Source organism: Wyeomyia smithii, chromosome 3 (genome assembly GCF_029784165.1).
Source record: "Wyeomyia smithii strain HCP4-BCI-WySm-NY-G18 chromosome 3, ASM2978416v1, whole genome shotgun sequence".
In the NCBI taxonomy this organism is placed as follows: Eukaryota; Metazoa; Arthropoda; class Insecta; order Diptera; family Culicidae; genus Wyeomyia; species Wyeomyia smithii.
This window is the reverse complement of record NC_073696.1, coordinates 87,731,503-87,755,924: the sequence shown is the minus strand read 5'-3', so window position 1 is coordinate 87,755,924 and position 24,422 is coordinate 87,731,503. Positions and strand designations below refer to the sequence as shown.

Here is a 24,422-nt window from a genome sequence, read left to right as displayed (position 1 = left end):
GCGTCGAACCATTATGGACATATTTATTACCCTTTAAAACATCCACATGCCAAATTCGGTTTCATTTGCTTGGTTTGTTCTTGAGTTGTGCAAAAATGTATGTTTCATTTGTATTGGACCCCTCCTTTCCAGAAAAGGGGAGGGGTCTCAAACTATCATAGGAACCTTTATCGGCACCAAAAACCCCTACATACAAATTTTCACGTCGATCGGTTCGGTAGTTTTCGAGCCTATATGGATCAGACAGACAGACAGACCGGCTTGCATTTTTATATGTATAGATTACAACATCAATATTTTAGAACCTAAAGAGTGAATATACATTTATTGGATTGAAGCGTTTATGTAAATCTATTTTTACAAATAAAAGTTTGAATGAGAAAGGCTGGGTCTAACCGCTAGGTGGATTAATTTAGGTTTTTTTTACAATCCTTTCAGAGTTCTCCCTTCCCGCTTTTTGCATGGAAGTGAACTGTCAAAACACCTCATTATATTTCATGCGATGGAAGCAAGACTACAAAATCAGTTTATCAGTTAACGAAGATTGTCAAGTCATCGGTCAGTGTCAGTGAAAAAGTGTTTCGGTGAGGTTCATTTTGGTTGAGTGGACTGTTTGTTTTTCTTTTTCGCTTTGAAGTGAAGATCATTTGGTTGGATTTGTCGTCAAATTTTATTCCGTAACCGTGAACGATGCGCGCTATCTATTTCATCTGAGTATAACAACACGTTACTAGGACGAAAATCTAGTGTATCTGAAAGAGTGCTGCGATCATTGAAAGTGAAAATTGAAAATGATTGGCTGTAATTTTCGAAGAATTTTGCTGAGGAAAATGACTTTTATCTGCATTGGATAGCATTGAATCAAGATTTACTTAAGCTACATCACACAACAACCAGAGTTGATTTATCTCTCAAATAGCAAAACTTATGGCATAGTTTTTTTTTCTGAATGATCAAAGAAAAGCAATCATAGTGTGCAGTCAGAACGAACCAAGTGTTAGGTTATTGGCAACTACAACCCAGTCACATGTTGGTAAAAATCAGCAAATAGACGAATATTCAAGCGATTTTCTGGATTTCTCTCTATTAGAGGATACTCTCTTCCATCATTCTTCGGAGTAATATATGTTTTACACACAGAAATGTACTTGAATGTATTTTTCGACAGAGTGGAACATGTGCCAAGCAGAAAAAAGTTGTAATTACCGGAGTTATTTGCATTGGTTTGAAGTCAGCATAAGTTGATTTCAATGCTGCCAGGAACCTTATAAAAAAGTTCCTGAACCCGTTAGCCAAACGAGTATACTTTACCAGTAAAAGAAAAAAGTGTAAATGGTCCACTATGATTGAACATATAACTAGAAAATGTTAGTCTTTAGTGTTAGTAACACAAAAATTTTAATTTTCAAAAACAAGTTCCGATTACAATATTGATTCTGACCTCAAGAATAACGATTCTATCAAGGAAACATATCCTAAAATGGTTGATAAAAACGATAATAAAGTGAGAGAGAATGGTTGCGAAAACATTCCTAGTGTTTGTTCAATTATATTTTATATGCTGAAAAATGCAAAAAATGCTGGTGCTGAAGAAGCAAAAAACAAAATTTTAAAACTTTTTAACTGTTCGATTGGTTGGCTATAAATATTTTTTCAATTGATCAGTCACAATGAACCAGTGAACTTCACCTAGTTACGTTACCGGTCATTGTCGAATTCGTAACGCTGTTTTTCTTAATTGTCACTTTACACGATACAGTCAAAGAGTAACTCTAGCTCATAAAACAAAAATTACGCGGAAATATGGAAATCTTCAAAATTCACAGAGTAGTAAACTTCAAACTCGTTTTTCTCGAAATTACCAAAATGTCACTTGGTCCGGTCTGACTTAACACCGACCATATGAATAACAAAGCTTGATATTTCAATAACAAACCAAGAATTTGCATTAAAAATCACGAAAATAACCGATTCAGATATTTTCAACTTATTGAACACTGAATGCATAACTGATACATTATAAATAATCAATATCGAACAATTTTCACTTAAAAACTTACTTTTAATTAGATATTTTAAAACCATCTCAAACATCTCATTGAAGGCATTGCGAGATATGATATCAAAATTTCATGATATTTTCATATGCACGTTTGAAACGTGAATATCTTTCGAATAACACGATAAGTCCTCATAACTAAATATGTTATTAATGAGTTATGATTTTGTTATCCTCTCCTGCCCGGGATTCGTCGAACTGAGTCGAGTAGTATATGACATTCGGCCATTTGGATCACTTTTCTACCTTTTAATTAGCCAGTGATCGTTAGGAGAAAGTCAATATGTTTACTTTCATTATGTGATTTCACATTTTTATGAACAACGGACAAAGTTACAATCCGATTGCAATGAAAATCAATGGGGCAACTAGACCTTTCATTCGACACTAATTTTGTGAAAATCGGTTCAGCCATCTCTGAGAAAAATGAGTAAGTTTAAACAACCTCAGGATAACTTTTCTTTATATAACTTTTGAACCATATGTTCAACCATAACGAAATTTTAAAGTTAGGGGTTCTGGAGACAGCTCGATCATTTGAAACCAGTTTTATTGAAATCGGTTGTGTGGTTTCCGAGATATTGATGTTTCGTGATTTTTATATTTTGATACATAACCTCTAAACTAAAAATCTGATTACAATGAAATTCAATAGCAGCCTATGGCGCAACTAGACCTTTCATTCGCAATTAATTTTATGAAAATCGGTCCAGCCATCTCTGAGAAAGAAGAGTGAGAAAAAAAGTTGCACATACACACACACATACACACATACATACATACATACAGAAAATGCTCAGTTCGTCTAAAGGGGTCGAGTGGTATATGACACCCGGCCATTGGGACCACTTTTATACCTTTGGTTTTTCCAGTGATTGCTATACCTTTCTAGGAGAAAGGCAAGAGGCGATCGGCTACAATGCAGCTACTGCCGCGGCATAATGCTGATCAACGCTGCCTTAAAAGTTCTCTACCAGATTCTACTCCACCGTCTATCTCCTTTAGCGAAAGAATTCGTAGGGCAGCACCAAGCGCTACTACAGATCAAATTTTCACTCTCCGGCAGATCTTTCAGATGCCGGGAGTACAACGTGCCCACACATCATGTTTTCGTGGGCTTCAAGGCAGCATATGATACAGTCGATCGAGATCAGCTATGGCAAATAATGCACGACCACGGCTTTCCGGATAAACTGACACGGCTTATCTTAGACCGAGTTATGTGTTACGTGTGCGTGTCGGGGACACCCTCGAATCCATTCGAAGCGCGCAGAGGGTTGAGACAAGGAGATGAATTATCCTGCACGTTGTTCAATATTGCCCTTGAGGGTGTAATCCGACGAGCGGGCATTGAAACGAGAGGCACGATTTACAGCAAAGGTAGTCAACTCATGGGCTTCGCAGACGATCTGGGTATTATTACGAGAAACTCAGCGACGGCGGAGGCAATCTACGCCGTACTGAAAGTGGAAGCTAGAAGAGCTGGACTAGAAATAAATGCGTCGAAAACCAAGTATTTGAAAGGAAGAGGCACGAAAGAAACTAATATGTTGGATGTTGGCTGAAAGTGCGGTATAATCGGTTCTCTTCAAGGACCCCACCGGCACCAGGAATAGAGGGGCTCAACGTGCCAGATGGCTTGACCAGGTTGAAGCGGATCTGCGAGTATCGAGACGTCTAGCACGCGACGAGTAGCTCAGGACCGAGTAAAATGGAGGAAAATTCTTGATACGGCACGAGCCACTACGGCTCTAGACTGCTGAAGTAAGTAAGTAAGTATGGCATTTGACACCGGAAGTCGCCATCTTAGAATTAAAAATGGTGTCTGTGGTCGATTTTTTATTTACGTTCTGGTTCCAAAAAACCCAAATGAGGTGGGAACTAAAGTCTGTGGTCGGCTTGCGGCCTCTGTGAATCAAAATGATTCCGAAAATATTCATATGGGGTGGTATTTGGACACTTTCAGTTTTTTTCCAGACCCTGGAAGTCGCATGTGGAGTCCATTTCTGGCATCTTGACGTTGTTTTGATTCCGGAATTGGAATGGTGGCCATTTTCAACTGTTTTTCAATAACCAGAAGTTCCCATCTTGGATTCAGAAATAGCGTCTGTAGTCGATATATGGTTACTGTGCATCATTCCAATCATTCTAGACTGTTTTCCGCAAAATTGGTTAACATACCCCATACCCACCCTCCTTCAGACTATGGAAGAGTGTCAAACCATCATAGAAACATTTTTTGCTCTCCATAACCTCCACATGTCAAACTTGGTTCCATTTGCTTCATTAGTTCCCGAGTTATGCAGGAATTAGTGATTGATTTGTATAGGAACCCTCTTTTCCAGAAGAAGGATGTCGAACCAATAAACATATTCCTTGCTTCCAAAATCTTTTAATGCAAAATTTGGCTACATTAGCTTGCTCAGTTCTTGAGTTGTGCAACAATTTTTGTTTCATTTGTATGAAACGCCTCCCTTACAGAGAAGGGAGGGGTGTTTAACCACCATATAAAAATTTATTATCCTTAAAAACGTCCGCATGCCAAATTTCGTTTTATTCACTTGATTGTTTCTTGAGTTACGCAGGAATTTGTGGTTCGTTTCAGAGGATAGACCACAGAAATAATGTTTGCTCCCAAAAATACGCCAAATTTGGTTCCATTTGTTTGATTAGTTCTCGAGTTATACAGAAATTTGTGTTTCATTTGTGTAGGCATCTCTCTTCCAGAGAAGGCATTTAATTTCATTTATTTAAAAGCTTATTACCTCTAAAACATCCGCATGCCAGATTTGTTTTTTACGCAGTTCTTGAATATTGCAGGAATTTGTGTTTCATTTGTATGGGACCCCTCGATTTTAGAGAAGGGAGGGGTGTTAAACCACCATTTGAAAACTGATTACTCTTAAAAACATCCGCATTCCCAACTTGATTGTATTTACTTGATTAGTTCTTGAGTTATGCAGGAATTTGTGTTTCGTTTTTATGGGCCCCTCCCTTCCAAAAGAGAGAAGGGTGTCAAAGTACCACAGAAATAATTTTTGCTCCCAAAAACCTCCACTTGTCAAATTTGGCTCCATTTGTTTGATAAGTTTCATAAAACATTGAAAAATAATTGTCAATTTCACCCCATTTACTGATACTTATTGGCTTCAAAACTTACTAAAAACATTTATTCGGAATATTATACACCCCAAAAATAACGTAATATAATAATATTCAATTCCATTCTACTAAGACGCTCAAAAAGAAATTTATTTGTTGTACTTTAATTTTAAGATATTGAAAAAAGTTACGTTACATCGAGGTTGCTTATATCGAGGTTGCCTTATATCGAGGTATTATTAGTTCTCGAGTTGTACAGAAATTGGTGTTTTTATATGTATGATACCCCTCCTTTTCTGAAAAGGAAGGGGTGTCGAACCATCGTGAAAGTATTTCTTGCCCCCAAAAATCTTCTCATGCTGAATTTGATTCCATTTGCTTGATTAGTTCTGGAGTTGTATAGAAATTTGTAATCTTTCTGTATGGGACCCCTCCCTACAAGAAGAGGGAGGGGTCTCGAACCACCATGAAAATATTTTTTGTTCCCAAAAATTTGCAAATGCCAAATTTGGTTTCACTTGCTTGATTAATTCTGAAGTCATGCAAAATTTTGTGTTTCATTTGCATGGAAGCCTCATTTTTCAGAGAAGAGGGGGTCTTAAACCACCATATAAACATTTCTAACCTCGAAAAACTTCCACATCCAAAATTAGGTTCAATTTACTTGATTAGCTTATGAGTTATGCAGAAATTTGTGATTCATTTGTAAGAGAGCCCCTCTTTATGGGAATGTATAAATATTTCTTGCTCTCGTGAACCTCCGCACGCCAAATTTGTTTCTATTTGCTAGAATAAATCTCAAGTTATACAGATATTTGTGCTTCGTTTCCTTTCCAGAGTAGGGAGGGGTGTCAAACTACCACAGAAATATTGCTTGCTTCTTAGTACCTCAACGTGCATAGTTTGGCTTCGTTTACTTGAATAGTTCTCGAGTAACGCAAAAATTTGTATCTTAATTTTATGGGGGCCCTCCCTTCTAGAGAAGGGAGGGATCTCAAACTATCTTAAGAACCTTATTCAGCCCCAAAAACCCTTACTTACAAATTTTCTTGACGATCGGTTCAGTAGTTTCCAAGTCTGTATGGATCAGACAGACAGAGCTTAATTTTTATATGTATAGAAGATTGAGGCGTCAATGGGATGTATGGAAAAAAATTGTAAAAATTGTATGTGAAAACCTGGCTCTCGTAAAGACTGAGAATCTAAAAGCGCCAAAAATATGAAACATGCCGTTTGAAACACCAACATGGAAATTGCTGGTATAGAGCAAAATCATTTCAAATCGCCTGGAAATACGCGAAAATTCAATCGACCATTTTTGATTTGAATGAAACTTTACACACGTATTTGGCTTAGCAAACTGAGCATTTTTCACAGGTGGAGAGATTTTTTACACCCATGAGTTACATTCTAAAAGGGCATATGCCTTTTGGCATAGGTTTTATTCGAAGCATTGTAGCCCAGAAACCGTTGGTTGTATCGAAAAACTGTCTGAGAATGAGTTGTAGGGAATTAAAAATGTACCATAAAAAAATATACACTGTACAAAAAAAATTTTTTTTGACCAGAAAAAATTAAAAATAAACGCTAAATTTCAATTTAAAAAAAAGAGTTGAATTTTTTTTTAATTTTTTTTTAAAGAAACTTGACGTTAATACGCAACTTTTAAAAAAAAGTCCAGGGTGAAGAAATGAAAACTGATTTTTTTATTGTAGATTAATTATTTTATGAAAATTCTAATTCAAACATTTTTCAAAATATTTGTATTCTGATGATTTTAAAAGATGCAGAGAGTCATTTTAAATCAAAAAGCTCTTGGTAGTAAACATTCTAAAGGCATTGGTTTCCGAGTTATTTCTAATTTAAGCTCGAAAAATTATAATTATTTAGGAAAATACACGTTTTTCTTAATTTGTCCATGGTTCTCCAGCAAAAACCATACGTTCATTGAAATGCTTGATTAAAAATATATAATTCATTCTTTGACAACAAAACGATTGGGCGAACGGTTCTCAAGAAAAGAGTTGAATGTTCTAAGTGATATAAATATATATAACAATCAAATATTTATTTTCGAGTTTTATTATCTTAGGAACATATTTTTTTATGACATAGATACTTTACAGAACTAGTTTCACCTTTTATTTTATATACATCATAAGTAAATGATTCGTCATCTTTTGAAAACAGCCTCGTTTGTATCTTACTTACTGAAATCGGAACAAAAGAGTAATACTTTTGTGTGGCAGCTATTATTATAGATTTTTTGAAAATATTGCTCCATTCTGTTACTCCTTGTTCATATTCTTCATATGATACCCAACTAAATGACATTTTTGATGAATTTTTATTACTTTTCTGATTAGACCAATCATGCAATTCTTTTGCGCTTGTAATGGGATGTTCATGTTCTTTAGCTAAACTTGCATTTCCTGCCATTCGTTTTAATATGCCACCAATTGCATCGCATGGCCCTTTACCATGAGAAGTCGCAAAAAAATGACACTCTGCATCGACGTTATATTTTGTTTTGAACTTGCAAAGACTTGCAAAGTTTTTTTCTATTTTTATATTGTGAGGCAGCTCCATCAGACATTAATATCGCTTTTTTTCACAACGGAAGGATGAATGGTGGCTTGACTATCATTCCAATAACTACACGAATCACAAATTGATAAAGACGTATTAAAATGAGCTTGACTGTTCAAAATTTTCAATTTTGCAATAACGTTTTCGTTTAATTTGCGTAAGCTTGATGAGCACCGATGATCAGGAAAGGGTTGACAGCATTTGGGCTTGGTGTATTCCATTTTCACTTTATTAATCTTCACAAAATGCAAACTGTTACTAACACATCTGGAGTAGTGCAATCGTATTTACATACGAAAACAGATATTATAGCTAACCCAGTAGTTATTGGTTGCGTACTTCACAAACTTCATTAGTAAACAAGCAGGTGGTGTTGCACGACAAACATTCGGAAAGGGGGAACGTGTAGGCTAAGGTTTAGCGCTCTAGTTATTTATCCAATCGTTTTGTTGTCAAAGAATGAATTTTATATTTTTGATCAAGCATTCCAATGAACGTATGGTTTTTGCTGGAGAACCATGGACAAATTAAGAAAAACGTGTATTTTCCGAAATATTAATAATTTTTCGAGTTTAAATTTAAAATAACTCGAAAACCGATGCCTTTAGAATGTTTACTACCAAGAGCTTTTCGATTCATGACTCTCTGCATCTTTTAAAATCATGGGAATACAAATATTTTGAAAAATGTTTAAATTAGAATTTTTATAAAATAATTAATCTACCATAAAAAAAATATTTTTCATTACTCCATCCTGGACTTTTTTTTAAAAGTTGCATATTAACGTCAAGTTTCTTTAAAAATAAATAAAAAAAAATTCAACTTTTTTTGTAAATTGAAATTTAATATTTATTTTTAGTTTTTATTGGTAAAAAAATTTTTTTTTGTACAATGTATATTTTTTATGGTGCATTTTTGATTCCCTACAACTCATTATCAGACAGTTTTTCGATACAACCAACGATTTCTGGGTTACAATGTTTCGAATAAAACCTATGCCAAAAGGCATACGCCCTTTTAGAATGTAACTCTTGGGTGTAAAAAATCTCTCTATCTGTGAAAAATGCTCAGTTTGCTAAGCCAAATACGTGTGCAAAGTTTCATTCAAATCAAAAATGGTCGATTTTCGACCATAGGTCATTTGGCGCGATCTTGCTCTATAGAAGAATATAATAGCTAAGTATCCATTCCGTTTGTAATGTTTACTGTTTGTTTGATAAGTGTTATCGATACTGCTGGCGCTGATCTTTGTTTTTGGTAGACGGTTTTTTTGTACGCAAATTTTGACGAGTTCGTTCCAGGTGGATTTTTAATGAGACAGTGTAGATTTTTTAGTAGGAAACGACAAACATGATGCCAGTTATTTTATTTAATGTATAGTTACATTTCTTAATAATTTCCGTGGAGCGGGGGCCTAGTGTGGTTGGTAACGTCTCCGCCAACCACGCTCGACGCCTGGGTTCGAATCCCACCGCCGACATAGGTGTCGATGGTTGTGAGGTGGCGTGATCCACTCACAACCAACCCAACTGGTCTAGATTCAACCCTAGCCGACACCGGGAGATTTTCTGAGGCGAAAAATCTCTGGGATCACGCCTTCCATCGCATGAGGAAGTAAAGCCGTTGGCGCCAGTCCGTTAATAAACGGGTCGTGAGTTAGGGTCCTGGGTGTGGAGTCGCCTCCCTGGGCGTCGGTGATTGGCCACAACAGTGGCGGAACTAGACCGACGGAAAATAAGCGAGAATAAAAAAAAAAAATAATAATTTCCGTCTTTGTTTTTGTGGAATTTAGTCCATGCATATTTCCTAATTGCTGCGATGCTTCTATGTCACACTGTGGTCCAGAAATGAAAAAAGGTGGTCAAAAGTAATTTTCTCGTAAATGTTACATTTTAGAGCAATACTGTTTCCGGGAACGTTTTAGAGTAAAAAAGGATCCTTCTTTGGACAATAACAGATCCGTGATTAATCCACCTACAAGTGAGATAAAAAGAATATTTTCTCTAAAAATCAATATTTTTTATCGCCGTCTTTGGCGAAGTTTTCCAAAGTAACATACCAAAAAACTTTGCTGAAGACACTAGGTAGCTGTTTCTCAATCTTACTGAGCTATATGATTATGATGTGTAGAAAAAAAGTTTTTGCTGTTAAAATTCATATTTTATACTATTAAACCTCTAATATTCTCACTGAACTTTTAGAACAACATCAGACCTTCATTTTTTATATGTTACAGCAAACTTTATTTTATGATAATTAGACAAGTAACTTTTGACTTTTGACTTTTGACAAGTAACTTTCGTATTTCTGCCGTTTCCCAACACATCCCACGGCAAGATTACCACCAATTGAATTGTCCATGTGTTCTGCACACACGGCAATTAAAATTTCTTGTAGAAATGTGCAGAAACTTATAAAATCATGGAACAAAACAACTTTAACAATCTTTTGAAGTATAAACGACGATAAAATATATTGAATTTTAGAGAAAATTTTTTTTTAATTCCATTTGTAGAATAAAATTCCATTTGTATTCACGGATCTGTTAATGTCCAAAGAAGGATATTTTTTTACTCTAAAACTTTCCCGAAGACAGTTTTGCTCTAAAATGTAACGTTTATGAGAAAATGACTTTTGACCAACTTTTGTCATTTCAATCAAGTTTCAAGTAAGCAAAGTGTTACAAAAAACGCACATTAACGTAAAAAGTATTGATGAAAAGTTGACTGAATTGAAGTTCATATATACATATATACATATATATATATATATATATATATATATATATATATATATATATATATATATATATATATATATATATATATATATATATATATATATATATATATATATATATATATATATATATATATATATAACAGATCAGCGCCAGCAGTATCGATAACACTTATCAAACACACAGTAAACATTACAAACGGAATGGATACTTAGCTATTATATTCTTCTATAGAGCAAGATCTATAGCATGAGCATTTTTCACAGATAGAGAGATTTTTTACACCCATGAGTTACATTCTAAAAGGGCGTATGCCTTTTGGCATAGGTTTTATTCGAAGCATTGTAGCCCAGAAATCGTTGGTTGTATCGAAAAACTGTCTGATAATGAGTTGTAGGGAATCAAAAATGCACCATAAAAAAATATACACTGTACAAAAAAAATTTTTTTTACCAATTAAAACTAAAAATAAATATTAAATTTCAATTTAAAAAAAAAAGTTGAATTTTTTTTTATTTTTTTTTTAAAGAAACTTGACGTTAATACGCAACTTTTAAAAAAAAAAGTCCAGGATGGAGTAATGAAAAATATTTTTTTTTATGGTAGATTAATTTTTTTATAAAAATTCAAATTTAAACATTTTTCAAAATATTTGTATTCCCATGATTTTAAAAGATGCAGAGAGTCATTTTGAATCGAAAAGCTCTTGGTAGTAAACATTCTAAAGGCATCGGTTTTCGAGTTATTTTAAATTTAAGCTCGAAAAAATATTAATATTTCGGCAAATACACGTTTTTCTCAATTTGTCCATGTTGTCCATGGTTCTCCAGCAAAAACCATACGTTCATTGGAATTGGAAATTCATTCATTGGAATATATATATATATATATATATATATATATATATATATATATATATATAAATATATATATATATATATATATATATATATATATATATATATATATATATATATATATATATATATAGATTTATATATATATATATATATATATATATATATATATATATATATATATATATATATATATATATATATATATATATATATATATATATATATATATATTCATTATCATGCCAAATGTAGAAACCATACGGTCTAAAACTTTATTACCAAAGCTGAGATGATGATAACAGCCTGTTTTTATTAAATGCAGCAAAAACTGTCACTGTTTGTAGCAGATACCAGAATAGAAGACTGTATAAACAAACAGAAACTCAAATTCCGAATCGGAATATAGCACCAAGGTTTGGCTTTTACCAGAATAGAGCTTTCGAAGTAAGAAATTATTTATTCTTTAGTAAACCATTAAATTTATTTCAACTTTTCGATTTTTTAATATTAAGCTTTATTAGCAGTTTTATAATGGGAAAATTGGTATACTTTCATTAGCTTCTTCTGAATATCTGAAAAATTCTTTTGGGAATCAATCTCTCCTTCTACTACCAAAACCAAAGCCCTGCGGCACAGAACGATGTCAGAAGTGCAAAATATAAGTATATGTGTGCTTTTTTTGTTAAACTTGATTGTCATGCCAACAATTTCCGGAAACAAAATGGAATTGTCTTGTTACGTAAATTTGTCTCGTTTCGAACGTTCTAACGCTTTTGACACATCTTCTACTGCTAAACATTGAATTTCTTTCTAATAATGGATTTTGCTTTTGAATTTTTTTTCCATCTCCCTGTGGAATACGCCTAAAACGTTGCCGCTGGATGTCACTTGCGAAAAACTACTACCGAATAACGTGGCCTTCGGTGGGTGACACTTGGAAACTGTTTATCACCACATCTCGCACTGTCAGGAAAACTAACGGTTATTGTCGGCCGTAGTGGAAGCGGTAAATCATCATTACTGGCGGCGCTATTGAACGAAATAAATCATCTGTCCGGTGAAGTGAAATGGAACAAGTGAGTATTACAACTGCTACGTGTTAGGAACTGAGAGGACTGGGTAGATTGGCGATTGGCAACAAGGCTGTTGCTAGCGGGATTTTTTTTGTTTTCGTGCGCACCGTGGAGAAAATAACTTGTCACTGGACGTCGTTTATAGACTGCAGTTAAGCTGGACGCCGATAAGAATTAACGTGTAATCCCAGGCAGTAATGCTGTTTGTTTGGGGTTGATTTTTTTCCCGGATTAACTTTGGGGTTGCTTGGAATTGTTAGAATGCGGTACTGCTCAGCATGGCTGTTTTATTAAATTTTTCCTTCATATGTTTATTCGTGGTTTTAACAAGGGAAAGAATCGGTAAACCTTTTTCGCCGATATTGGTTAACAAGGCCATATTACTTTGGCTTATTGATTTGGGCGTCACCCCTGCCACATATATCAAGTTTCAACAACGCAGGAGAGTAGTAATAAGGTAACACGGTTTTGATACACATTAATCCTTCGTATTCGGGTCCGAGCACATTCGTTGGTATCGACTGGCTGGTATTGGAATTTGACAGCACGAAAACGAGTTTCCTTACTTGGGTAAGCATCGGATTTATTCAGGATGAGACAGTTTTTGTACTTGAATTATTTACTCCGTTTCATTTAAAATCATTTTCTTTTGGTTTGACTTAAACGTGATAGAAAGTTTTGAAAACAACTGAATTATGACTGTAAGATTATACTGCTGCGCGACTTTGAAAGTAAAAAAAAGTTAAAGGGTATGTGCTTGAGTGCACAAATGTAGGCTTGCCGTGGGACTATGGTGGGTGTAAAGATTTAATTCTGCCATATCCATAGTATATAACACACACCAAACGTACAAATACCATACACAATAATCCATGAACATTTCACAAAAAATAAAACACATACACCTGTCATAAACCACAGCATACAAATACCAATACCCACATGAACTGCCCATAAATGCATAGCAGTCCCATGTAATTTCTCATCACTTTTTGCTTAAACCTCAAAAACTCCTTCACATTCCCGGAGCTCTCTAAAAATCGCAAGAAAAAGCTTTTTGTTGCTAAATTGATTAGAGAAATATGAATTTTGGTCAGTTCCATGCTACAAATAAACGCAAAACAAGCTCAGTGCTGAAAATAACTAGCATAAAATTATGGTCAAAATCATAGAAATACCAATTGAAGTACTAATAGGAAAAATAATTAACCTGTTGCCTATACAAGTATTCTGTCATGAATATATTTACCTCGAATAAATGCATTTTTGCACACACATGTTATACACACATGCACACATACACGTAATACACAAACGTAATACGTACACACGCTATACACACACAACACACACAAGACACACACACACAACACACACACATTACTCACACATACACACACACTACTTACACTCACACTACTTACACACACACTTCACACACACACTACTCACACACACAAACACAGGCACACACACACAAACACAAACACAGACACACACACAAACACAGACACACACACAAACACAAACACACAGACACACATACATACACACAGACACACACACAGACAAACACACATACACACAGACGCACACACACGCACACACACGCACACACATAGACACACACACAGACACACACACAGACACACACACACACATACACACACATTACTCACACATACACACACATTACTCACACATACACACACACTACTTACACACACATACACACACACATACACACACATACACACACATACACACACAGGCACACACACAGGCACACACACAGGCACACACGTAGGCACACACAGGCACACACACAGGCACACACACAGGCACACACACAGGCACACACACACAGGCACACACACAGGCACACACACAGGCACACACACACAGGCACACACACACAGGCACACACACATACACAAGCACACACACATACACAAGCACACACACATACACAAGCACACACACATACACAGGCACACACACATACACAGGCACACACACATACACAGGCACACACACTTACACAGGCACACACACATACACAGGCACACACACATACACACACACGCACACATACACAGGCACACACACATACACACACGCACACATACACACACACGCACACATACACACACGCACACATACACACACACGCACACACACATACACACACACGCACAAACTCTCATGAACTCACACGCACAAACACTCATACACTCACACGCACAAACACTCATACACTCATACACACACACGCACAAACACTCATACACACACGCGCAAACACTCATACACACACACGCACAAACACTCCTACACACACACGCACACACGTACACATATACACACATACGCACACATGCCACTCACACATACACAAACACGCTATTCACACACCCACACGCCCAATATACGACACACCATACTCATACTATCGGCAGCGCCCAAACGGCTTACAAGGTTTCCAATGGTCCCTTCCAACGGCTTCCAATGGTCCCCAGTGCCGTTCACTTCAAATTTCGGGCTGTATTCCAACAACGATATCTGAATTAGATCACCACTGGTGGGTTCCAACTCAGATCGAAGGGAAGCCGAACTGTTCGCCTTGACGGTCGACCAGGAAATGATCTTCTCTCAACACGGAATGTCCTTTTATAGCCTCACTCAGTGTGGAGAACTTGGGTGGGGGAAGAACCAATCACGTGGAAGCATCTCTGCTTTCTTTCTTCGTCGCTTACATTGGGTGATGAATGCGATGCCAATTGGCTGGCATTGCTAGCCAATGACTGAATGCGTGAATTCATTTCGTCTATATCTTTGAAGTCTGCGTTAGGGAAATATACCAATCGTATGTAAATGTATTCAAACTTTTCCGCAATTTTCATGGAGTAATAATAAAATGGTAACTAAATTATCATGTTATACAAATCTTGTATATTTTAGCTTTCCAACGGTATATTAACTATTGTAATCGGAACAGTTGTTTGAGCGCTATTAGCATCTAAAATCTTCCTTTCCGCCAACCAAAAACGTTACATGTTCAATCCAGTTTTCACAGAATGTACCTTAGTATAGCGAAGAAAGACGTAGTTCCACGTCAAAAACTAAAAAAAGTCAATAATGTAAATACTGAGCATTTAACAACTTTGAGATAAAAATGGATGTTTTGCAGTTGACTGTTAACTGAACTGAACTGATCGAAAATATGCACAAATCAGCTTTTTGAGAGGACATCACTTTTGAGGAAATCGTCATGACAAAAAGAATTACGAAGGACAGAATCTGTACAATAAACATGCTTATTTCAACATCCAAAAGAGTAACTCTACGTGTCGCATAGGTCCTCATACTCGATTATATTGGATGCTCAAAATCACCGCATAATATATTGCCCCCTGGTATGGTCTGATTTTTGTCTCTTCCTTCCCAGTTGCAGAGAGTGCGCCCATGTTGCCATTTTCTGCGATGCTGCTTGAGATCCAGTGTGTCTATAGCGTATCGTTACTTGCAGATATGCCACCATCGCTTACGTCCCCCAGCACCCGTGGCTGCTGAATGCCACCGTTCGGGACAATATTCTGTTCGGTGAACCGTTCCGACCGAAACGTTTCGACCGGGTTCTGAAGGTTTGTGCACTGAAGCCCGATATCGAACTGATGCCGTACGGAGATATGAGCGAAATTGGTGAGCGGGGAATCAAACTGTCCGGAGGTCAACGCCAGCGGATCGTGATGGCTCGAGCCTTCTACTCAACAGCGAACGTTGTCATCATGGTGGGTATTGGCCGATGGTACTGGCAACAATTGAAACGAAAACGATTTCGCGACTCCTTTCTTGTTTGCGGTAACGACTGAAAGCTACCATCGTTAAGTTAAATCTGTGGCTTTACGAAAGGGTTCCGTTTAAACTTTGACCCGGTGTGTGAGGAAGTAAAAATGTGGGAATGATTATTGCTGGATCAGATAGCTCCTAGTAACAAAGTGAAAAAATAATCTCCTCAGACGAAGGGCAAGTTTCAACAACCCTAGCTCACGCCGCTGAAAGGTTTCGCACAAAATAATGCACGCGGAACAGATTGAACGATTAGATGAGTGTTATAATTCTTCGCGCGGGTTTTCCTTTCTGCCTTTTCCACAGGATGATCCACTCTCATCGCTTGATAACGAGGTCGGAAAGTTCGTGTTTGACCACGGAATCCGACGGGCGCTACGCAGGCAGAAGCGAACGGTTATCATGGTTACGCAAAGTCTACAGTTGCTGTTCAGTGCTGATTATGTAAGTTACCGGTGGGAGTTAAAATTGTGTGTTCGGGAGGAGTCCGTAATGCCCGGCTGGTTCCGGTAGTATGGAGTTCGACGCAAAAGTGAGACGAGCATTAGGGGCTTTCACTACTGGTCTGGCCAGTAAATAGAGTAGTGTAAAATAGGGAAATGGTTTGTACGAGTGCTAGTGAAAATCTAGTTATGACAATCTCTTCATTTTACTCTGCAAAGCTAATCCTAATCAAATCAGCGATTTTTTAAGTTACGTAATTTCGAAGTTGAGTCTGAATATTACATTGAAATATAATGCAAGTGGGTAATGCTTTGTCGAAATCAAAATGTATGGAGTTAGACTTTTCTCTTACCGAGAACCTTTCAACACTTTTTATGTCAATGAATGTTTGCCATACGAATTGTCGTATGAGCTTCCCGATGAAACGAATATGTAAAAATTATAACATATTGTGATATTTTGTCACGAACTGTTTTTCTAATCTAAATTCGGTCTCGTTAATAGTTAATAGTAGTGTACCATTTAATTGGTTCTCGAGGTTAGGTGCTGGAAGCCAGTCGTCATTCGTTAGAATCTCGGCTAAGAGAGACGACCGTTAGAGTCAATAGGATCTTAGCGCTAGTCCCGCAATTGTTCTGTACACTAACAGTTGGCTGCGATTGTTTTTCTCTAATTTGTCTCCCTTCTCATTCGCACTGATTAGGGCTTCGACAGTAAGTGGCGATCAAACACCAAAACAAACACCACTTTACAGGATCAACGTCTAATGTCATTTATGGCTGAGTTTGTTTCAAAGTTATGTACCGAACTCTTCACAATTGATGTAAAAATACTCTTCAAAAAGAAACAAGATTTGAATTTTGGGTTACAAATCGCCAACAAAAACCTACAAAGCCCAGGGAAGGTAAAAACTTCAAATTACTAAAAAATATTTTGAAGGCCAGAGAAGTCAAGGATAATTCCAATAAAATTTTATATGTTAACTTGAAATAGGCAAAAACTAAACTATGATAAAAAAATATTTTAAACCTGAAACAAGTAATGCCTCCACCAACAACGCTGGGTCTGGGTTCGAATCCCAACGCCATAGGTGTCGATGGTTGTGTGGTGACGTTATTCACTCACAATCAACCAAAACTGATCTAGATTCAATCTTCCGGAGATTTTCTGAGGCGAAAAATCTCTGGGTTCTTCTATCGCATGGAAAAGTGAAGCCGTTGGCACCGGTCCGTTAATCAACGGATCGTTAGTTAAGATTCTAGTTGATGTAGCCTCCCCGGGTGTCGGTGATTGACATAATAGTGGCCATCAGAAAATAAGCAAAAAATAAAAAAATCGTAACCTAACCCATTCCCGGCGTATGATGCCATATGGCATTACCTGACATTCAAACTTTGATTTGAGTTCAACAATTATACTTGTAAATTTACATGAGGAAACTACTCAGCATCGTTAGAGAATAGATTGATGCTTAATATGCAATACAGTTTATGTTAATTATGCATATAGTTGATTAGTAATAAGAGTTTGAAGTTCATTGTTTGAGGTAAAAACTGATTTTTCTCCACCGGTAATCGGTTAAGCTTAAATCCGCTTGAGAAAATGTCTTGAGGCCAGAAATTTCAGAAATTGATTTTAAAGAATTTGCGTTTCAAAAACCAGATGCAACGAAAATAATTTAAAATTCAATTCAAAGTTTATTGAATAGTATTCTAGAGGCTTAAAACGCAGAGCCTGTCTTTGTTTTTTCTCAAATTGCTTGCATACTCCTCTAAAATCAGAAAGACATAATTTTCAAATAAAAAAGACAAAACTATAAGGGCCATTGCGGAAATTATTCGCCCAAAAAAAAACTGGAACAATACCACGTAAGGATAACAATGGTATCAAATTAGTCCTTTCTATATTGTCAAGACAAAAACTGAGCCTTAATAGATGAACAAAAAACATAACTGAGCCTCAAAAGATCCTTAAGAAAACGGAAAAAATACTTTGAACGACAGAAATACACACAGTTGTTCATAATTCAGCTCACAATTGCCATGAAACGTTTACAGGGACTATAACAAGATAAAAGATATGTTCAAATGTTTCTAAAGTTCTCGATAAAAGTCAGCAATCAGATTTTAATTTAAAGCCAGAAATGCACCATAAATATGAAAAGAATTCAACGATATTATAAAGTAATATATTCAATTTTTTAAAATAGATTTTTGTTGAAAATTCTGAAATCTAGAACGCGGAATCAGAAAACACAAACCAATCTTCTTATTTAGCTCAAAAAGGCAAAAATTGTTTCTAAGTAGCAATAAAATTAAATTGATTTAAATCTAGAATTTCAAATAGATTTTTGTTGAAAATTCTGAAATTTAGAACGCGGATTCAGAAAAAAAAAAACAAAACAATCTTCTTATTCAGCTCAAAAAGGTAAAAATTGTTTCTAAGTAGCAATCAAATTGTATTGAAGCCTGAAAGAAACTAATAATATCAATTTAAAATCAATTTCAAAATTGAAGTGTGTGAACAAAAGGAAATGGGTAATAATTAGGTTGAAAATGCAAAAATTTATTCTTTATATTTATATTTATTCTTAAACAAATTTAAAATTGCCAAAAACGGCTTTCATTGCAGATTCAGGCAAGGCGAAAAACTATCTCGATTCGGGGTCAAAAAATATGTTCTAATTATTTTAAAAACTCTGAAAAATAACTAGAATGTTTCCTCTCATCAACTCAAAAAGGACTATGAACAAGTTATCAGGAAACAATAGAAAAATAATAAAAAAAATTTAAAGTCAATTCAATAAAAAATTTAAAGTCAATTCAATTTAAAATTAGGTACTAAAAGAGAAAATGAACTCAGAATTTGGAATTTAACTAAAAAAATTGCTATATTTTAGTCTGACGAGAAATCAGAAGAAGAAAGAAACTCTAGAAAAGATTCCAAATTGAATTTAAAAAAAAAATCCACAATCATATTTGAAATTCAATTCAGAATTAGTGGAAAATGAATATATATATTTTATTTTTAAATAAGCACTTCGAATAAGGCCAAAATCCGTAGCAAAGCTTAAAAACAATTAATGAAATTTCACAGCCAAAACAACTTTGAATTAAATTCCAAATTTGTAAAAATATATTTTAAAGGCTTGAAAAAGCAGAACCAGTCCTACAAAACGCAGAAAATCCAACCAGAGAGTGCAGAAAGTTACAAATATTGCTCTATTTAAACAGTTTTATTGAACCAGTAATTATTTACGTAAGTCTAAAATGACAGAAAATTGTGCCAAAAAACGGTTCAAAATAAATAACAAATGTATGTGAAAATATTCTGAAACATTAAGCACAAATTGATTCTAAATTATATCCTGATTTTAGCTGAGTGAAATAATGAAAATCTAAGTCATGAAAAGTCGAAAAATCAACAGCAAATACAGGTTTGGCCGAAGAAGTTAACCCTTTTTTAAGTTTTGAAATGAAATAATGACAAAACTAACAAGATTCTCTCACAATATTATTTTGTAAATAAATAAACGTGGTTATGCGTTTTAAAACCATCAATTTCTAACCGGGAAGAAAAAACCGGGAATTTAAATTGGAAATCTCCTGGTCACCCTGTTAATTGAATGCCATCGGCTAAATTGGTGGAAAGTGAGTTACGATATACATAATTTTTGTTTCATTTATGGTGTTGTTTATTTTCTTTTCATCATTCAGGACAATTCTGAAAGATTTCCGAACCTATCGTAAATGGCAAGAGACGTCCTGTGTGTTTCTGCATCGAGTGTTCCACTCGAAAACAAATTTTCTTCGGGACAGGTCCTCGTCACATCACGCATAAATAGACTAAGTAGGAAAAGAATCCAGCAGCTACTTTTACTAAAATGTTGGCTTAAATAAATGTTCCAAAATTAGGAAAATTGTAGAACCAGCCTTTTTTGTTACTACACTCCAAATTTTTCAATTAGAAAAAAATATAATAAAAAATAGAAAAACAAATTGCAAAACTTGGTTTGTATTGTATTGATTTAGTCAAACATTTTTCAACATGTATAAATAATATTTTTTTCACTAAAATAACGCTCTCGAAAAAACTGGCAACTTTTGTTCCCGGACTTCGGACCGGACTCCGGACCGGAACCGGAACGAAGCCAATCGGACCGGACCCAAATCGGACCGGAACGAGCTAGTTCCGATTTTTTACCGGACCGGACCGGACCAAAACGCGGACCCAACGTTTTCGTTCCGATGTCGAACACTATTTGTATCGAAAATCCTATCAAGATTATATACTGATTATTATTTGTTATCATTTGTTAGGTTTTCGTAGCAAAAGATTAGAATTAACTAGAATGTTTCTTACAAATTTTGAAATAAATTTGCTACCATGAAACAAAGCCTTGGTGCCACATTTCGATTCGGAACTCGACCTGTTGTTGATTTATACACAGACTTCGCAGCCAATTGCTTCAGTGTACAGGACAATTGCGGGGCTAGCGCTACGATCCTACTGACACTAACAGTCTCTTCCGAACCGAGACTCGAACCTACGACTACTGGCTTGTTAAGTCAGCATCGTACCTCGAGACCATCTGGGAGGGTTGCAATACAATATAATATAACATAATAATTTATTGAATTGCAAAATGTAACAAGGAGAAAAAAAACCTTGAAACTGATTTCTTTTGTAAACTAACGCATTTTTCACATGAAAGCTTGAAAGAAATAGTCATTCGAGTCAGTTCAAAGAAAGCCAAGGGTTACAAACCTGTGATTCGAAGTAACGCAAATCAACGAACGATTTGATCCAGCAGTAGATGGTTTTACTTTTACTGCAGTGTCTTCGTCCACTTTATCCTATGATAAATTAACAGCACGATCTTTGAAACCATTTTCTCTCTTTTTGTTTCTCACAGATTATAGCAATGGAGGCGTTCGCCGTAAGCGCAACAGGCACGTTATCGGAAATTGAAAACAATTTCCCGCAAACGCTAGAGCAGTGGAAGGCAATTATCGCCAAGGAGCAGCAATCCAATGGAACGGGACTAAGGTAATTAGCAGCTGTACCGTCGGCACAGACGAAAAGATGCAACACTTTATGCCTTACAATGCAATTATTTCACATCAACGAAATCGAAGTGAGTTTCCAAGTGGGTGCAGTTCCAATTTTGAGCAAATTGCCCAAGATAGTACCAGTTAGGAAGCTACGAAAAGTTTTGCATTCGTTATAGTCTGCTCGCACTGGTTACGTTTGAAGTGCAATTGTATTTTGATGAGATAATTTTCTGTTCTTTTTGTTCAATTACATGCCTGCCGACTGCGGTTGCATCCGGGACCTGGCCGGTCGGTGCAGTCCTGGCAAGACAGCCCGAGAACGATGGAAACTGTTCAAAATCGTTTCTCGGATAAGTTTGCAGAAGAGACACGCCCACGATGAGTACTACGAGGTAAGATGTACCGTTATAAACGCAAAAAGTAAATTCAATATCATGTTAATTTAGAATATTTGACAAAATACTCAAAAAACTGTGCATAGTTCTTACGATTATTTTTGTATAGTGTTTGTTTATCTTGATCCTCCTTCCGAGAGATGTGAAGTCCAAGACTATAATTGTGGTTTGGCTTGTTTCGGTTTTGTTTCAAATTGCCATGTTGAATGATATGGTTCCTAACATGATTGAATACTCTAACCCTATTTGCATCCTAGTTTGTTCAGCTATCTGATGTAGTCCCTTTTCATAATCGATCAATTAAAATTCTTATCACGGCAGTTTTTTTTTAATACTTCTCCAGCAAGTGTTAAATACAACTTACTTGACCGATCTTTGAACTAATTTGTGATCTACATTTTTTTCACAACTTTTACGTTCAGCAAGTTCGTTGACAGCGTTGAAACCTTATTTTTAGAGATTTCTTTCGAAGTTCGATGAACTGTATCCCTTACTATTATTCAGTTGTTGTTTTTTTTTTCGCCACAGCTCCTACTTAACGGTGCTAACAGTGCGAAATAAAGGAATTTTCTGCCACTGAAAACCTGTGGTGAACATCTTTGTTCGTACTACAGTAAATTAACTATTGTTCGGACTACATTTTTTTTTTAATTCCTCGGAGAAGCTTTTAAAGTGGTTTAAAAGGAAACCCATTGTCAGAGGTAGCTTACCCTAGAAAGAATCCTGTTTCTTTTTCAATCCTGCCAACTTTGAATAGCTGTTTTCATACAGTTTGGAGCAAAACTTTGAACAAACTTACATCGTTTCAGTTTCTGGCTTTCTTTCGCACCCGCTGATGCTAACCGATTTTCCCGGAAAGTTTTTCACCAGCATCGGCCTGCTATTTTGGGCTGGATCCTTCAGGAGGACTTTAAAACTTTGTAACGTTGGATTCCACCAAAGTTCCTTTGCGTTCTAAGACGATTTTGGTTCGGTGGATGGGGAGGGGGAGGTTTTGGACTTTGAAGCTCCTGTGTGCTACAGGAAAGCTACAATGAAGAATAAGTACTCACAGATAAAGTTGAATGAAGGTCTCTATCTGTGTGCCTGGGTATACATTTTAAGTTTCAATTTGCCTTACTTTTGGAATAGTGTTTTGAAGTGGTGAAAACTATTTAATGTTGGTTTTAAAATTAGTAAAGCAATAATATACGAGTATTATTATTTCATGAACATAAGTTTTTGTATTTTTTTATCCTTACCGCAGTACATTGTATTCCAGGTGCTCTACCTATTGAAATCCCATAAAAGCTCATAAGTTAACCACAGCACATCCATAAGTGCTGTTTACGACAGAGGCTGAAATCATAGTTTTCCTCAGAATTCGCTTTGCTCCAAAGGTGCAGATTGCTTTTCCAAAACTCATATTCTTTACTTCGTCGTAGGTACTTGAAAAATATAAATCGCACCACTCCGTATTAAATTTATTGGAACAAATGATCTTGGGTTCCCTTGTGGACGAGCAACTTTTGGCTCGGAGGGCTTCCCTCGTTCAGTCGGGCGTCTCCGGCACACAGCGACAATTGAAATCCGTGCAGTCGGCCTGAGCTTTTTATTGCACTGTGCTGGTTTCCCATTTCCTTTTTCGGAGTTATTGCAACCTTGGCTCAACAAGGATTCGGTTGAATCGTTTTGATATTTTCCGGCTATGTAACATCCTTTTTTTTCTACGCTCCACCACCAACATCACAGCAGCCAGCCGGCACGCTGCTCTATACTCCTGCGGCGTTACAGCGTAATTCCAGTTTATTTGGATCACGTTTTCATACACACGATTTGCCACTTCCCATCGACGAGTACCACGGAGGGGATGTCCAACTTCGTCGCCATTACTCGAAGGGTTACCGAGCGGACGGCAGAGCTTTGCGGGGTTTCAGCGATGGTGCCGTACCAATAACCAAAGGAGGAAAGTCGCCGGGAGTAAATGGTGCGTTATGGTAAGCGAAATTCACAGTTTTTTTTGTCGTGCAATATTTTCAGGAATCATTTTTACCGGTTGTATAAATTTCATGTAACATTTCGAAATTCAATTTGTACAGGTTTATTTCAAGGTAGGAGGTTATAGTTGATTGCTGGCAATACATGATAGCTATTAGACCGTTTCCAGCAGAAATTATCTGAAAATATGCAAACTTTTGATAGAAGTTTTTGATTTGAATGAAACTTTCCGCACGTTTTTGAGTTAAGAAAATTCAAAATTTATTGACTGAACAAGCAA

At 36.1% G+C, this 24,422-nt stretch overlaps 1 protein-coding gene across 15 annotated transcripts in view; it reads left to right on the top strand.

Moving 5' to 3' along the window:
• The window catches only part of LOC129726709 (ATP-binding cassette sub-family C member Sur), a 179,363-nt gene that overhangs the window by 95,116 nt on the left and 59,825 nt on the right, over nt 1–24,422 (top strand). For 14 of the 15 annotated variants that reach the window (XM_055683717.1, XM_055683709.1, XM_055683713.1 and 11 more), the window contains 6 exons: nt 12,321–12,426; nt 15,953–16,214; nt 16,579–16,716; nt 21,632–21,765; nt 22,069–22,162; nt 23,897–24,141. In XM_055683717.1, coding sequence (XP_055539692.1) covers nt 12,321–12,426; nt 15,953–16,214; nt 16,579–16,716; nt 21,632–21,765; nt 22,069–22,162; nt 23,897–24,141 — 979 coding nt within the window. The remainder of the gene's footprint in view (nt 1–12,320; nt 12,427–15,952; nt 16,215–16,578; nt 16,717–21,631; nt 21,766–22,068; nt 22,163–23,896; nt 24,142–24,422) is intronic. The other variant, XM_055683719.1, reaches the window with a different exon arrangement.